The following is a 15,554-nucleotide window of genomic DNA, read 5'->3' on the forward strand; positions in this document are numbered from 1 at the left end:
GCTAGCATTAAAAAAAAAAAATTAGCCCACATGAGATTTTCTATGCCAGCCCAACCACAGATATTCCACAGGTTTGTGAGCTTCTTAATTCTCCCATTGTTCTCAAAGGATGATGCCCTTGACGAATTACAACGGCCCCAAATTACTTGAATCTCAAGCAATGCTCCAGGGAACCTGGCCAGGCTCACTTCTCCTCACTAATCCCAAACAAAATCACACAGGCAGGAAGGAAATGATCACATTCTTCAACTCCTTTTCCTCTTCTTTTAGCTCCTTTACAGATCCAGGAGCTTGGAAAATGGCTCATTTATCATCCAAGTGCATGCCAACACAGTTATTTGTGGAATATAATCTCATTCCCTCTGATCCTACAAAGTTCACACACCAATAAACCGGTCCCTTTTGTTAGGAGAAGGGGCACTCTGGAAACAAAACCTCCCCACACAAGTTACCAAACTAACAATAATGACATAGTCTACTTTCAGTGATGAAAAATCAGACAAACTCTTCCTACCTTATCTAAGCCCCCAACTTTGAAGGAGAGCACTGGGTTGGGAAAAATGCATCTTTTCACATTAAAAGAAAATTCCTTCTTGTCCCTTCCTCCCTTCCAAGTACTAGGGCTTTGATCAGCCTCACTCCTGTTACCGTTTCCTGAGCTCGGTACCACACTCAGGACAAATCCCGGCGCCCGAGAGAAGGGGTGTGAAGGTAGAATCAGACTTTCTGTTTTCCTGGAAGAGATGTTCATATTCATTTCACATGAGAGAGTAGAAATGATAAAAACGGAGGTGGCTGAAAATGATAAACTCATGTTTATCAGATATAGAGAGTAAACTTATAGTTGGAAAAAGCAAGGGATTGTCAGCAGGAGTGAAAGCTAGAGCTGTATTTCCTTACAGGGGTGAACGTTAATAAGAATGCTGCCCAGGGGGGTGGTGGAAGCAATTCAAAGGTCCTAATACCTGAGCTCAGGGATACACACCTGATCAACAGGAAAACAGTTAAAAAGTAAGACACTTTTCAAAAAGCTTTGTTTCCATACTACTAGTTAGTTTTGAAGTCACAAAGTAAAACTGCAGTGAATGACCGATCTATTATTAGTCGAAAGGGCAATTTTCATCATATCTATTTAACAGAAGTTCTTTCCATCGCTGCTTCTACTTATCATCCAGACAAGTTTCTTTTAGCAGAGAAACAAATGCACTTAACATCAAGTTTCAATTCTTGGCTGAAATGAACTCCTTTTGATTTAGTGATTTTTTTTTTTTTTTGAGACTGAGCCTCAAGCTGACCCCCTGGGTAGAGTGCTGTGACATCACAGCTCACAGCAACCTCCAACTCCTGGGCTCAAGCAAGTTTCCTGCCTCAGCCTCCCAAGTAGCTGGGACCACAGGCACCTGCCACAGCACCTGGCTATTTTTTGGTTGCAGCCGTCATTGTTGTTTGGCGGGCTGGGGCTGGATTTGAACCCGCCACCTTAGGTGTATGTGGCTGGCGCCTTAGCCACTTGAGCCACAGGCAGCAAGCCGATTTAATGATTTTTGATAAGGAATCTTCCTCTGAGCAAGAGCATTCAATCCAAACATACCTTTAGAGGCTTCTGTCCCCAGTGGGTTTTCTAAGAAGTCGTTCATGTCATGGTTCCAGGCATCACGGACAGCAGACTTGGACACTACCCTGCCATTCAGACCCTGCTGTGGTCGAAAGTTGTTTCTCAGATACTCTACCGACTTGACGTGGTCTTGCTGCTCCGTGGTGAAGATGGAATAAAAAGCCTCGAGCTGAACAGAGAAGCAGAGAAGGGAGAAAAAACCAACCCATCAATTAGAAAAGTGATGTGGTCCAAAGCAGGTGAGGGTGATAAGAACACAAAACGGTAGGAAGTGCCCATGCCACGGCTGATGAACCCAGCAGGGCCCAAGGCTGCCTGCGGGAATGGCTGCCAACAGGCTCACCTGGCCATGGTCCTGTATGCCAACAAACCAGGAGAACACGTTATTGGAGGGGTGTACAGAACTCTCTGAGTTTGTGTTTTCTGCAGCACCCCTCCAGAAAGACCTTAGTATGACAGAAAAGAACATAAAATGGTGGCAGAGCCAGGGGTTTCTACAGCAGGACTGCCTGGATTTGAGCTCTAGCTCCACCAGTCACTCAGTCTAGAACCCTGAACAAGCGGCTTTACCATCTCTGAGACTCCACCCTTCCTCCACCAAACGGTGATAATCAGAGTATTTAACCAACATTAAATATTGACAGAACCACTCTGGAAGGCTGAGGTGGGTGAATCACCTGGGCTCAGGAGTTCAAGACCAGCCTGAGCAAGAGTGATATGCCATCCCTACTAAAATTAAAACTAGCCGGATGTTGTGGCAGGCACCTGTAGTCTCAGCTACTTGGGAGGCTGAGGCAATAGGAATGCTCAAACCCAGGAGTTTGGGGTTCCTGTGAACTATGATGTCACAGCACTCAATCCAGAATGAAACTCTGTCTCAAATAAATAAATAAATAAATACTGATAAAACATTTAATCCATGTACATTGCTTAAAATTGTTCTTAGCACGTAGTAAGAGCTTGATAAATATCAGGGATGTAATTCTTTTTTTTTTTTTTTTGAGACAGTCTCACTATGTTGCCCTTGGTAGAGTGCTGTGGCATCATGGCTCACAGCAACCTCCAACTCCTGGGCTTTAAGCAATTCTCTTGCCTCAGCCTCCCAAATAGCTGGGACCACAGGCAACCACCACAACATCTGGCTATTTTTTGTTGCAGTTGTCATTGTTGTTCAGCTGACCTGAACAACAATGGGCGGGTTTGAACCCACTACTCTCGGGGTATGTGGCTGGCACCATAACCACTGTGCTACAAGCGCCGAGTCAGGGATTTAATTCTTATTAGCAAGCATCTTCTAACCTACTGGGAACCAATTTCAGCAAAGCCACCAAGATGCTATATACATGATATGCAAGTTAAACTGCCCAAGGTCAGCATTTACCAGACAGGTAATCATGGACAGGCTTTCTGTAACTCAAGTTTCCTTAACTATAAAAATACAGTAATAGTACCTATCCTGTAATGTTGCTGAAAGATTAAAAGCTATGTAAATTACTTAGTACACAGTAAGTCCTCATTAAAGATCAGCGGTTATCAGTATTATTAATAACATTAAGAAACATGTTCCAGGCTTGGTGCCTGTAGCTCAGTGGTGAGGGCGCCGGCCACATGCACAAGAGCTGGTGGGTTTGAATCCAGCCTAGGCCAACTACAACCAAAAACTAGCCCGGCACCCTCCCAGCTACTTGGGAGGCTGAGGAAAGAGAATTGCTTAAGCTCAAGAGTTAGTGGTTGCTGTGAGCTGTAGCACAACAGCACTCTACCTGGGTGACATAGTAAGACTGTCTCAAACAAACAAAAACATTTTCCACAAAGACTGTTGATTAAACTTTAATGGAAAGCAAAGAGGAAAAAAAATAAATCAGGGCTCCCAGGCATAGTTCTATTATCAAAAGGGCTTCTTTATGGCTCTCAATGTTCTGATCATTAAAAAAGGTCATTCTATTATATACATGGCATAGAGTAGTGACTGGGTGACAAAGACTTGTTCTCCAAGGGCCACAGTTATTCTCGTCACCAGAGAAATGAATGTGAAATGCCCAGCTGTCAAAAATACTAACTTCTTGAGGTAGGAGAAGAAAATGGCATGAGGGAGAGAAGAACGCATGAACCGTCTCTGGCATACCTGGCTCCTCCAGTGCCTGGTGAGAATGCTTCCCCAAGGGGAGAGTGACAAGGTGGGACTGTGTTAGGAAGACGGTTCCAAGCAGGCACTGAGTGACTGCCTGGGTTATGGGGATCCAGAAGGTTGCAGACACCAGCATGTAAAATAAAAAAAGGAATCACTACCTGAGTTTCTGCAAATTCTGGGTGGTCATCTTGAAGCCTGGAACTTAATTCCATTGTCTTTCCAAGAGCCTCAGAGAATGACACGGAAAATAATGGGCTCCAAACAGAAACTCCCTGTCTTTTGCATGAGAAAGTAATGAATTGACATAGTGACTTTAGCCAAGATGAATCATTTAAGTATGTGGACTCTCAATCATTTTTCCTCCCCTCCAATTCTATTATTATATAGCTTCATAATAAAGCCTTTTCATCAAGGTAATGAATAGAAATAGGACCCAGGACTGTCTCTACACAGCCTAAAAGCAAAAGTAGCCTGCTGTTCTCCTGTCATCCCAATTCCCTATGAGTCTCTTACTTCTAAACAGCTCATACAATCTCGATGCAGACTTTGCCCTCCTCCCCCTGTTTTTCTCTCTGCTGTCCTTTCTTTATTCATAGTAAAGAAAGAATGGCAAAAGATGACAGAAAAATCAAGAAAACCGGACTGCTCACTTCACTGAACTCTTACTTACTTACTAAAACTTAGCAGTCAACAAAGACAACTAGAGATGTTGAAAAATCAGCTTCCCCTGGTGATGTGGGCTCACTTGATGGGACTTCCCAAATTAGAACTAAGAGCGTACAGATTCCCAATTTTCTAAGAGAAAAGAACTTTGTCCAGTTCTATGGCAGAAATTAACAAAGACCTGCCCCCCCGCCCCCAGATGGTCCAGTGAAAAGACAAAGCAATATGATTAAAAGGATGGAGAGTAAATCCTGTGAGGAAAGGTTAAAGGCAGTGGAATTGTTTGGCCTGAAGAAAAGATGAATAAGGAGTAATGTGATTAAAGGCCTTGTATGTAGAAGATGCTGGCCAGAGAAGGCCAAAGAAGAGGAACTGGCTGAAATTAAAGCCTTGGAGACGTGAGTTGAATAGAGGGTGGAATTTCTTAACTTTTAGGGTGATTTTTAAAAGAAGGGACTGGGCTGCCATACATAGCAAGTTAGACTGGAAATTCTCTGGAAGGGACAGCTAATTCCCCTGAAATAATTTAATCTCTGAAATGCCAGAAAAGAATGAATGGCCTGGAGACTGTCTCGGCCCCAGACTCTGAGGTCTGTTTATTCTCTAGAATGCTTGCTTCTTCCACAGCTTGCACCGAGTTCTCCTAGAAGTTGATTTCTGATGCCCCAGGAAATAACTAGTCACATAACTGTAGAAAAGAGGCAAGTTCTGCATTTAACACAAAAATGCTTTCACTTAAATTGCTCTTACAGCTTAATGACATGCTATGGCTTAAAAGCTTGGTGGCGTCTTTGTCATTAACTCAACTTGCCCGAAGATTCTGAAGGAAGGATGTGATGCTTCTGAGAGTGAACTGATGACCTGAATGATATTATATTGTCAACTGGATCATAGTTTTGCTTGACAGTCACACAAAAGAGGGAAAGGAGAACAAGCTCATCAAATGTCCTTTGGTAGGCTGGTAGCAATTACTAAAACTCTGTTATTTCTTTAAGTTGAATAAAAATTGCCAGCGGCCTCTTTGGTAACTGGCATGCTTGCCCAGTGAGAGAAGACCTCAGTGATCCTTGGATTGGTGAAGGGGTCTACAGTTCTCACTCTGGCAGAAGAGCAGTGATCATCTGGGCCAGAAACATCCATCATTACACGGCTGCTTTAGGCTGTCCCTTGACCCTCACCCTTGTGTTGGGCTTCCACCTACTGGATTCCAAAGGATGCCATAAGACTACCCCGAGAAGGGGACCCCCAGAGTTGTATAACGAGAAGCCCTGTGCAGTGCGAGAGCCACAGAACCAACTGCCCGAAATGGCATCACTCTGTGCCTCTAACTGTTTGGTGCTTCATCTGTTTGACCCTTCTAGAGCTGGTTAGGCAGCCACACTGTGATCCTATAAAAATGTGCATGAGATCACATCACGCCTCTGTTCAATACCTTTTAAGAGCCTCCCATTCTTAACCTTGAGGCCCGAGTGATCTGCCTTTGCCTAATTCTGCAAATTCAAAACCCTTACTCTTGCTACTTGGATTCAAAATCCTGTTCGTTTTTTTTTTTTTTGTAAACCCTACTTGCTCAACGTGTGATCTTAGACAAATTATTTAATCTTTCTGTGTTTCAGTGTCCTTATTTGTACAATGAAGATAACAGCATTACCTACCTCATGTGGTTTCTGTAACTATTCAATGAGCTACTATCTACATAAAGCATCTGAAACTACTGCTGCCACACAGCAGGTGCTCAGTAAGTGTTATTACCACCTCTATTACTATTATTATTGTTTTATGGGGAATGTGGTAACCATGATTGTACTCTAAGCTTCCAACAGTTATAACATGCTACATGTGCCTGTTACTCCTTTTCTTCCAAATAACCCAAGTCTATAAAACTGTTCTGTGCCAGGTACTATATTAAGCACTTCACAGACATTATTTTGGTTTCTAACTTATTTTTATTATTATGTTTCAAACAATTACAATTAATATTATTAACAACACCATTATAGCATTAACACCAGCAGCTGATACGGAGCGTTGCCGCTTATATGGCAAGGCATTGTGTCAAGAGTGGTATGCGCCTTCTCTTAATCCTCACAGAAATCCCATAAGGCTGGTGGTACTATTATGATTAATAGTAGTATTAGTATTAGTGTTATTGACTAAAAAGGAAAACTGGGCTCAGAGACATAAAATAACATGCCCAAGGTCACACAGCAACCAATGTGAAGTGAGGATTAGAAACTCAGGTCTTGGATGCTCTTGGCCACTTCATGGCACAACTCACATGGCTCAGCATGATTCACTGGAAGAGTCACACTGTGGTAGAGTAATTGTATGTGCTGATAGTAGACATGTCCAAATGATTCCCTGTAGCTGACCCCATGGCCATTCCACTCAGGGCACCCAGAACGGGCAACAGAAATCTATGCATTCTTCTGTACTCTGGAAAGAAATCGTCTATACCCCATCACTGAAGCACGAAGAAGATGCAGGCACAGAAAGAAAAGGTTGTCCGCCTCCTAAAGCCCTCCCTTTCCTTCACCTTATTCTTTTCCAGAGGGTCATAAATACGGTTGGATTTATTTCTACTTTAATACAACTAATGAAGTCTTTACGTTTAGTAAAAATAAATGAAAGTTTTTATTTCGATAATATTAAATTGACTCTTAAAGTTTTGAAGTGAACGCGTGAAACATTTCTTTCTTTTATCCCTGCTTGGGGAGTTGTAATTGTAGTTTAACTGGTGCTGTTTCAAGAACAATTTTAACCTTGAATTGCAAATTTGTTGGCTGGAAGTGTATATAAATCATTTCAACTTAGTTTTTATTATAAAAGTATTACAGAGAATAATTAGTTTTTAATCTGTCGGTTCGAATCAAAGGAGAGCTGCAATCTATTCATGCTGTTCGTGTGTGGCACGAGCTGCTGTCCCCAGGACTTGGGCAGGGGACCATTGTGGCTGAGGGGAAGAAATGAGAGGAAACCAAAAGTAATATAATTATGAGCCCTTAAAAGGCTGATATGTACAATATTTTAAGGGCTGGGTATATAATAGCAATGAAACAAAACCAGGATAGGCGTTAGGGACTAAAACTCCTCACCTAAGGTCATGTTTGGTGTTTGGAGAGATTTCAGCTCCACCATACATTTGAGGGATGACAGGGCAGGCTCTGTTTGGCTGCCTCATTATTAAACAAGACAATCATGATGGAATATTAAATTCCCAATAGCCTGGAGCATCCAAAGTTTTACTTACTGAACCATAGCTGCAAAAATAAAATCTGAGAAGAGCTAACTAATGCAGGGCCATGTCCTTCCTGTAGCTATAGTTCTGCATGAGGGCAATTTAGAGAAAGAAAAGGACTTAACCACAATTAAAAACAGAATTTCTCTCTTTTGGATTAATAATGATATCTTTACCCACTATTTAATATTTTTGTATTTTATTATTTCAAAAAAAATTGAAATAAATTATGTCAATTAATAATGAAATGTGCACAACAGGTGAGATCCCGCTGCATGCCCTTCCCCCCTCCCCTTGCCCCTGTCCTCCTGACCCTGAACCCACTATTTAAAAACCTTCTTTATTCACATGTACTGGGCATCATGTGATGGAACAGCAAGATTTTGAATTAAGTGACTCAGTAACCATCATGGCCTTAAGATCAAACCTTTCAGAGCTGTGACGGTCAGTAGCCACACGTGACTCTTCCATCTAGGAATGTGGCTAGCACCACATGGACACATGGCTCTACTGAGTTCAGTAAAATCAAGTAGTATTAAAATCAAGTTCCCCTGTTTCTCCCTTCATTTTTAAATGTGACTATTAGATAATGTAAAATGATGTATGTGCCTTGTTTTTTATTAGTGGCAGAAACTAGACAGTGTTGCTCTAGAAGCTTGGTGATGATTTAATAACAGTAATTGCTTAACCCACCTAATATCTCTCAACCACTGGGTACCAGGCCCTAATCTGGGCTTCTTAGGCACATTCTATCATTTCATCTTTAGGATGACTCCATGAGGTGGGTACTGTCAGCATTTTGCAGATGAGAAAAATCAAGGCACAAAGTAGTAGAGTTAGAGGAGGAATTTGGCCAAAGAATGAAACGCAGGCAGCCTGCCTCCAAAGCACACATTCTTTTTTTTTCTTCATTAAATCATGGCTGTGTACATTAATGCAATTATGGGGTACAATGTGCTGGTTTTATATACCATTTGAAATATTTTCATCAACCTGGTTAACATAGCCTTCACTGCATTTTCTTAGTTATTGTGTTAAGACATTTATATTCTACATCTAGTAAATTTCACATGTACCCTTGTAAAATGCACTGTAGTTGTGTTCCCACCAATTACCCTTCCTCCACCCATCCTCCCCCTTCCCCTCCCTCTCTTCTTTCTCCTTCTTCTCAGGCTATAGTTGTGTTATAGCTTTCATATGAAAGCTATAAATTGGTTTCATAGCACACGTTCTTAATTTCAAAGAGCTACTCTATTCCTTCCAACCTTTGGTTAAAAAGCATCATACAAATAAATGTTTCCCATTCATTCCAGCTTCCTATTAGAAAAAAGAAATTGCATACTCAAAGGCAATCCAACTATATGTATTCAGACTCATTTTTTACTACCTTGTTGATGGCACTCCCAAAAAGCACTTCAGTAAAATTCATGCTGGGCCAAATTATAGGCAGTGCCGTACTTTAACCTACAAGAAGCAAACAGTCCTGGAAAGGGTTGGGTTAGTTGTCAATGGGCAAAGAACCATCATCTGAGAACCACTGTTCTAGAATGTAACAAATCCTAGTACACTGGACTGAAAGACGATTGTCTTCTCTGATCATGAACACGCTGCAGGCAACTATCTCCATGTGCCGTCCTGCTGCTCTGATCTGCCATACCAGGGCTGAGAATGCCACGGCTTTGTTTGGGTGACAAGGTCATGGCATAATTTTTGCCTGATATTTATAGTAGATGTTTAATGGGCCCACATAAAACATGCTGACTACTGGTCAACTAAGCCAATGTGCAATTCCATTAACAACATTGTATTTTGGTCTAGGGCAGTGGTTCTCAACCTGTGGTTCGCAACTCCTTTGTAACAATGAAAATACATCCTGCATATCAGATGTTTACATTATGATTCATAACGGTAGCAAAATTACAGTTATGAATTAGCAATGAAAATAATTTTATGGTTGGGGGTATTGTAACCCAGCCCTCACCTGTTCCCCCCCGCCCTCTCCAGCCCATTTCCCTCCTCCTCCTTTCTCCCCCCAGAGTCGACTCCAGGAACAAGGCAAGTCCCTCCTCCCCCTAGGGTGGCTGAGAACACGTTCCCAGGCCCCCTTTTTCTTCCTAGGGTTGCCAAGAACAAGCTTCAGGTACAAAAAAAAAAAGTCCCAAGTTTCACAAAACCCCCAAGTTCTCAGTAGATGAACAATGGTGAAAAACTCACTGAGACTTGATTAATTACTGTTGTATAACCATAACCACTGTAATATGAAATGTGTCCATTGTCAACTGAAACTTTATTAATTATTGTTCCATGGCTGTATCTATGACTACCTGAGTTGCAACCCCCCCTTAACCAGCCACGTTTCACTTCTGTAATATGCTTACACAAAGCCTATAAAAGGTAACTCACACTCTCACCGGGGACTGACTGTCTCTCAGAGCAGCAGCCCCTGCAGCAGGTAAAATAAATTACCAATTAATTAACCTAAGTGGGGGTCTGAGTCTATTTTTCCAAGTCCCCTAAGTTATTTCAGGGGGGTCACAACAACATGAGGAACTATATTAAAGGGTTGCGACATGAGGAAGGTTGAGAACCACTGATCTAGAGTATTGCCACACATGCCAGATTTTGCTGGCTACAGGGCGGGTCTGAACATCCAAGTAGACTCACAAAAGAGAACAAAAGAGGAAAAATAAGTGGTTGCTCATATGTACTCTGGAAGGCTTCAAAGAAACCCACATCATAGAAGCCAAGAGTTCGTGCACACCACTGTTGTTTATGGCGGACATGCTCTCATCCCCACTGCGTGCAGGCACCCACACTACATGAGGGAGAAGAGAAGAGAGGAGACGGAGACTTTAGAGGAGGGATGAAGGGCTGGGAATATTTTCTTTCTGTTAAAAGCAGACATGGAATTCCTGACTACTTAGCTTTCCCGAATTGGCCGTTTGCCTTTCTGAAATGAACATTCTGTGCTAACTTCAGAAAGAATGTTGGCAGGGTCAGGGTGGGAAGGTCTGAGTGATAATACTTGGATGGCTAATGCTTTCCTTTCCAAGGGTGACACAGCTGTGACCTCCGCAAAACTAGCCAGCAAGGATCCAGTTTGGCCGTATGAATATGAGCTGTTTTCCTCCCTTGGGAGAGAGACAGGGATGTATGAACAAGAATCTGAAAAAAGCAAAGTATTATCTGAAGATGGTTTATAGCAAAGAAACTGGAAAGCAAATATGATCAGTTTATTTCTTTTCCATTTTCCTGAAACACAATACCTACAGAGAAGTCATATATTGGAAGGCAAAGAAAAGTCTTCCATTATTTCTTCCCCGTGAATATGTGAGTGGCAGAGAGTGGGAGGCTAAATAGATATTTAACAAAGCACTTTTTCAGAGCCCTAGCTACCAAAATGGGCCTCTAAATGCTTCTAATTGATGAGATATCCAAGTCCAAATTTCTGTCTTTTGTTTGGAGCCACTGTGTATCTAGAGCTGCAGTGAAACTCAGTAAATGTTAATGGTTCTTATTTCTTTCCAGTTAATCAACAACTATCCTTTACTTCTCCCTTCATGTAGCATCTTACAAAAAGGTGGCCAAACTTTCTAACTTTATTAACTTAAACAAAATCTTTGAAGACAAAAACATTTATTTTAATTGTTAAAAGGATCCTTTCAATAAAACCCTCTCTCCAACTCTGTAGATATAAACATTTAGACTATAATTTTATTTATTTTTTTAAATAAAACAATGTTGGCTTCACTAGTAGGAAGAAACTCATTTTTTATTTCATTATTTTCTCAAGGCTGGCAGTTCCTGTTCAGAAACCAAATCACTAAACACCTTCCTTTTTCTCCAGAGTGGAATTAGAAGAAAAAAAAATTTCAAAGTAAAATGACCGTCAATAGTGGTGAGGCCATATAAGTCATTTAGCCTGACCCACACTACCAACCTTTGTTGGCAGGAATAAAGTGTCTCCTCTGCCCTCCTCCTCCTAGACAACCTGTTCCATTTATCCCCAGAAAGGCAATAGTGGATGTCTCAGGAGGCTTCCTGGCACCTCTGATGTCTCATGACCTAAGGGCAGCCAATCTGGTATGTGGCCAGTAGCTATTCAGACCCAAATACTTGAACACTTGTCATTAAGACCCAGGGTTCTGTTGGCTGGTAACCAGCCCTTGTAACTGGCGCTAGAGCAATTATTTCAGGGTTGCAAAGTGTTTATTCTTGTGAAATTGCCTGTTAGGGAACTTCCATTTTTAGATAGTCCTGCTTTGAGATGGTTCAAATCTACCTTCTTTTTTTTTTTTTTTTTGAGACAGAGCCTCAAGCTATCCCCCGGGGTAGAGTGCCATGGCATCATGCTCACAGCAACCTCCAACTCGTGGGCTCAAGCGAGTCTCCTGCCTCAGCCTCCCAAGTAGCTGGGACCACAGGCGCCCGCCACAATGCCTGGCCATTTTTTGGTTGCAGCCATCATCGTTGTTTAGCGGGCCCGGGCTGGGGATTCGAACCCGCCACCTTAGGTGTATGTGGCTGGCGCCTTAGCCGCTTAAGCCACAGGCACTGAGCCTCAAATCTACCTTCTTATAAATTCTACCCATTGTACCTGGGCCTGTCTACCTCAGTCCATGCTGAATTTTAGACAAATGAATATATCCCTTCTAAGAACTCTCCCCTTCCATCCATTAAATCCTTACGAGGTGTTTAAATGCCCTCACTTCCTTGATGGTGCCCCTTCCCTCACTCCATCTCCATTTTACCAATTCCCGCCCAGGGTTAAGTGTTCAGCCAAAATCCTGCCGTCTTATAATGTTTGCTTGGGCCACACTTAGAAGAAAGCAGTAAAGGACAGTGCTCTGCAGCGTGGGTTCTGGAATCAGACAAAGCCAGGCTTGGTTTCTGGCTTCATCATTTATCACCATGAATCTTTGGGAATGGTACCCAATCTCTCGATGTCCTATGTAACAGCTGTCTCTCAATGCTGTTCTGCCACTGAGTAAGTTGATATTTGTAACGTGCTCAGTGAGGTGCTTGGCACACAGAATCCACTCAATGGAATACTTTAGAATCCACTCAATGGAATACTTTGTTTCATTTCTTCATGTACACAGATCTCTAAGCTTAATGATTAGAGTATGACCTTTGGGATCAGACACTATGGCTTGCTTATCAGCTATATGGTCTTGGGCAAGTCTTATCTATAAAATGTGTGCCTACCTCCTAAGACTGCTGTTCGTGACAATTAAATGGTTAACACATATGAAGAGCTTAGAAGAGTCTCTAGCACAAAACACCGTCATCACAGAGGATAGTTACTATTATCTACACAAGACCGAACTACTTAAACATCTAATTGTTTTAAATTTCAGATAGGGTCCCATATTGTTACCCTGGCTGGAGTGCAGTAGCACAAACATAGCTCACTGCAGCTTTGAACTTCAGGGCTCGAGCGATACTCTCAGCTCACCTCAGCTTCCCAAGTGGCTACAGGCATGTACCACCACATCTGACTCACTTGTTTATTTTTTATAGAGATAGGCTCTTACTACATTGCCCAGGCTGGTCTTAAACTTCTAAGCTCAACTGATCTTCTTGCCTGGGCTTCCCAAAGTGCTAAGATTACAGGCATGAATCACTGCATGGCCAATATCTAATTTTATGTGTGCAGTTTGCCTCAGCTAATTAGTTACTTTGCAACTGAGAAACCATGTTTTAGATTTTACAATTCTTGGGTTCAAAAATGTGTTTGTTTGAAAGACTAAAGGAGTTGATGAAAAGTAGAGCGTCAAAAAAAAAATCCTTAACTGGTGTATTTTAGCAACATTGGATAGTTAACACAAAACAACTAAACACAGAAGTCTCACTGGAGGAAGAACATCTACCTGATGGTAAGAGATGGGGACAGGTCTGCGGAAGATGATCCACTCCACAATCTCACTACACGGTGGGGTGGTTAAAGAGCCTGTGTACCGGTAATAGCTGCCCAGGGATGCAGGCAGGAGGTCCCGCAGCACAAAAGGATCCAGAAAGGTCTCTTTCTCTGTTTGGGGGAAAAGGGAAAAAAAAGCACAAGGATAAGTTAGACCATGCTGCAGACATACAAAGTCCTCGGCATGCTGGTGCCACATCACAAGCCTTATGTTTGTTTATATCTTGAGAAGCACTAGCATTTGGTGGTGGGAGGGCCTCAGAAAACAAAGTAGCGTTTCTCAGGGTGTGTTCTAAGGACTCAGTACCACATTATATTTCACAAAAAACAGGTCCCATGATGAACACCATGGGGCAACAACTGCCATTCCACCCCTTTCCCTAGGACATAGACTTAGCACAGTAAAGTCTCTAAGAAGTCTTGCAGAAAAGAAGTGGGCCTGACTTTCTTTAACCCACCCCTTCCCAATCTTGTTTCATCAGAGAACCCTTCCCTATCTAATATCTATGAACCCACATTAGTGGAACAGACTTTGGGACACAATGAGGTAATCACTATGAAAACTGTTAGGCCACTAGGGACGTGCAATTCCAAAGCTGGTTACATGTCATTATGACACCACCCAAGCCCTGTCCAAATCAAAGTGAACCTAACCAAGGCACAGTCCTGAAGGTAAAAATGATGGGCCCAGAAATAGGCCTCTTCTTTTTTACAAAAATAGAGGTCTCTTCCCTTAAATAGAAGAAAGGACATTTAAGCTGAGATACCAACAACCATACTTCACAATAACTACAAGGAAAGCAAGCCATGGAATGGGTTAGTGGCTGCGCAAGGTCACACAGCTCCAAAGAAGTAAAGGGACATGTGAATTCAGGTATTGTGACTCTAGACATGGCATAGTTCTGACTTGGCTAACAAAGGAGTTGAAATTATTCACGTGAAAATTAAAGAACAGGAGCAAAAGAGGTAAAGGAGAACATTTTAGGTAGTAAAAAGAACATGTGCAAAGGCCCTGAGGCAGGAAGAAACAGTGTGAAAGACAAGATTAGGCTACCATCTTCTAATTCTCCCAAGCAGCCTCAATAGATCATCCAGTTTCCTTCATGAATCAAAGAAGGTTCTAGTCTCTGAATGCATCTCCAGTGATCTAGCCCCAAATTTAAATCTGGGATTTTCTCCTCATCTCTGTTAGACATCCCTGTTAAGCCTATAGGAGTCCCCCTAATGGGTTAACCTAGCTCCTAAATGGCTTCCACCAGGGCTCCCAGGAGACTCCTAGGGGACCCCAGGGCACCAGGTTACTTCCCAGGTGCACCTGTGCCTACGGGAATATTCCTCCCAGGGTGCACACCTCCTCCCTCCTCTTCTATCCTTCACACAGAACAACCAGCACAGATTATTCGGGCATATTTGTACCCCTGGACTCTAAAAGTCTATGGAACTGGGGGATAATGCAAAAACCCCAATAGAAATCAACCATATTAGAATAATTAAAATTGTAATTTCCTTTTGGAAGAGATTAGTTGAATGAGACTTAATATTTATTTAGCTTTTCATATATGCCAAGTGCTAGTCTGAGTATTTACATGCTGCAAACATTTAAACAGCCTTTACTGGATGTGCCAGGCTCTGTTCTAAGAGCTTTATAAAGATTGATTAATTTATTTAATACTTAAAATAGCTCCATGAAGTTAGCTCTATTATGATTCCCCAATTTACAGAGCTGGGATGCAAAAGCAGGCAGCTGGTTTGCAATCCAGTTTGGAATCCAGGCTGCCATTATTCACATGGCTACGCTCTCTTATTTTACAACTCCGCGAAGTATATCCTTTGAATACTCCAATTTTACAGATATGGACATCAAGACACAGAGAGGTTAAATAACTAAGCTCAAGTTCACTAGAGAACAGTGGAGTAAAGTAGGTATTTGTGAGACTCATAATCCTTGGCTGATTCCCACAGAGGCTTTCAATTCCTTTTGTTAAAA

At 42.1% G+C, this 15,554-nt stretch overlaps 1 protein-coding gene across 4 annotated transcripts in view; it reads right to left on the reverse strand.

Annotated features, from left to right (window-relative positions):
* PTPRG (protein tyrosine phosphatase, receptor type G) overlaps positions 1-15,554 on the reverse strand; it is a 740,009-nt gene that overhangs the window by 133,498 nt on the left and 590,957 nt on the right. For all 4 annotated transcript variants that reach the window (XM_023510661.1, XM_023510664.1, XM_023510662.1 and 1 more), the window contains 2 exons: positions 13,521-13,678; positions 1,592-1,784 (listed from right to left, as the gene is read on the reverse strand). In XM_023510661.1, coding sequence (XP_023366429.1) covers positions 1,592-1,784; positions 13,521-13,678 — 351 coding nt within the window. The remainder of the gene's footprint in view (positions 1-1,591; positions 1,785-13,520; positions 13,679-15,554) is intronic.

Source organism: Otolemur garnettii, unplaced genomic scaffold (genome assembly GCF_000181295.1).
Source record: "Otolemur garnettii isolate 467f Iridium unplaced genomic scaffold, OtoGar3 scaffold00015, whole genome shotgun sequence".
NCBI lineage: Eukaryota > Metazoa > Chordata > Mammalia > Primates > Galagidae > Otolemur > Otolemur garnettii.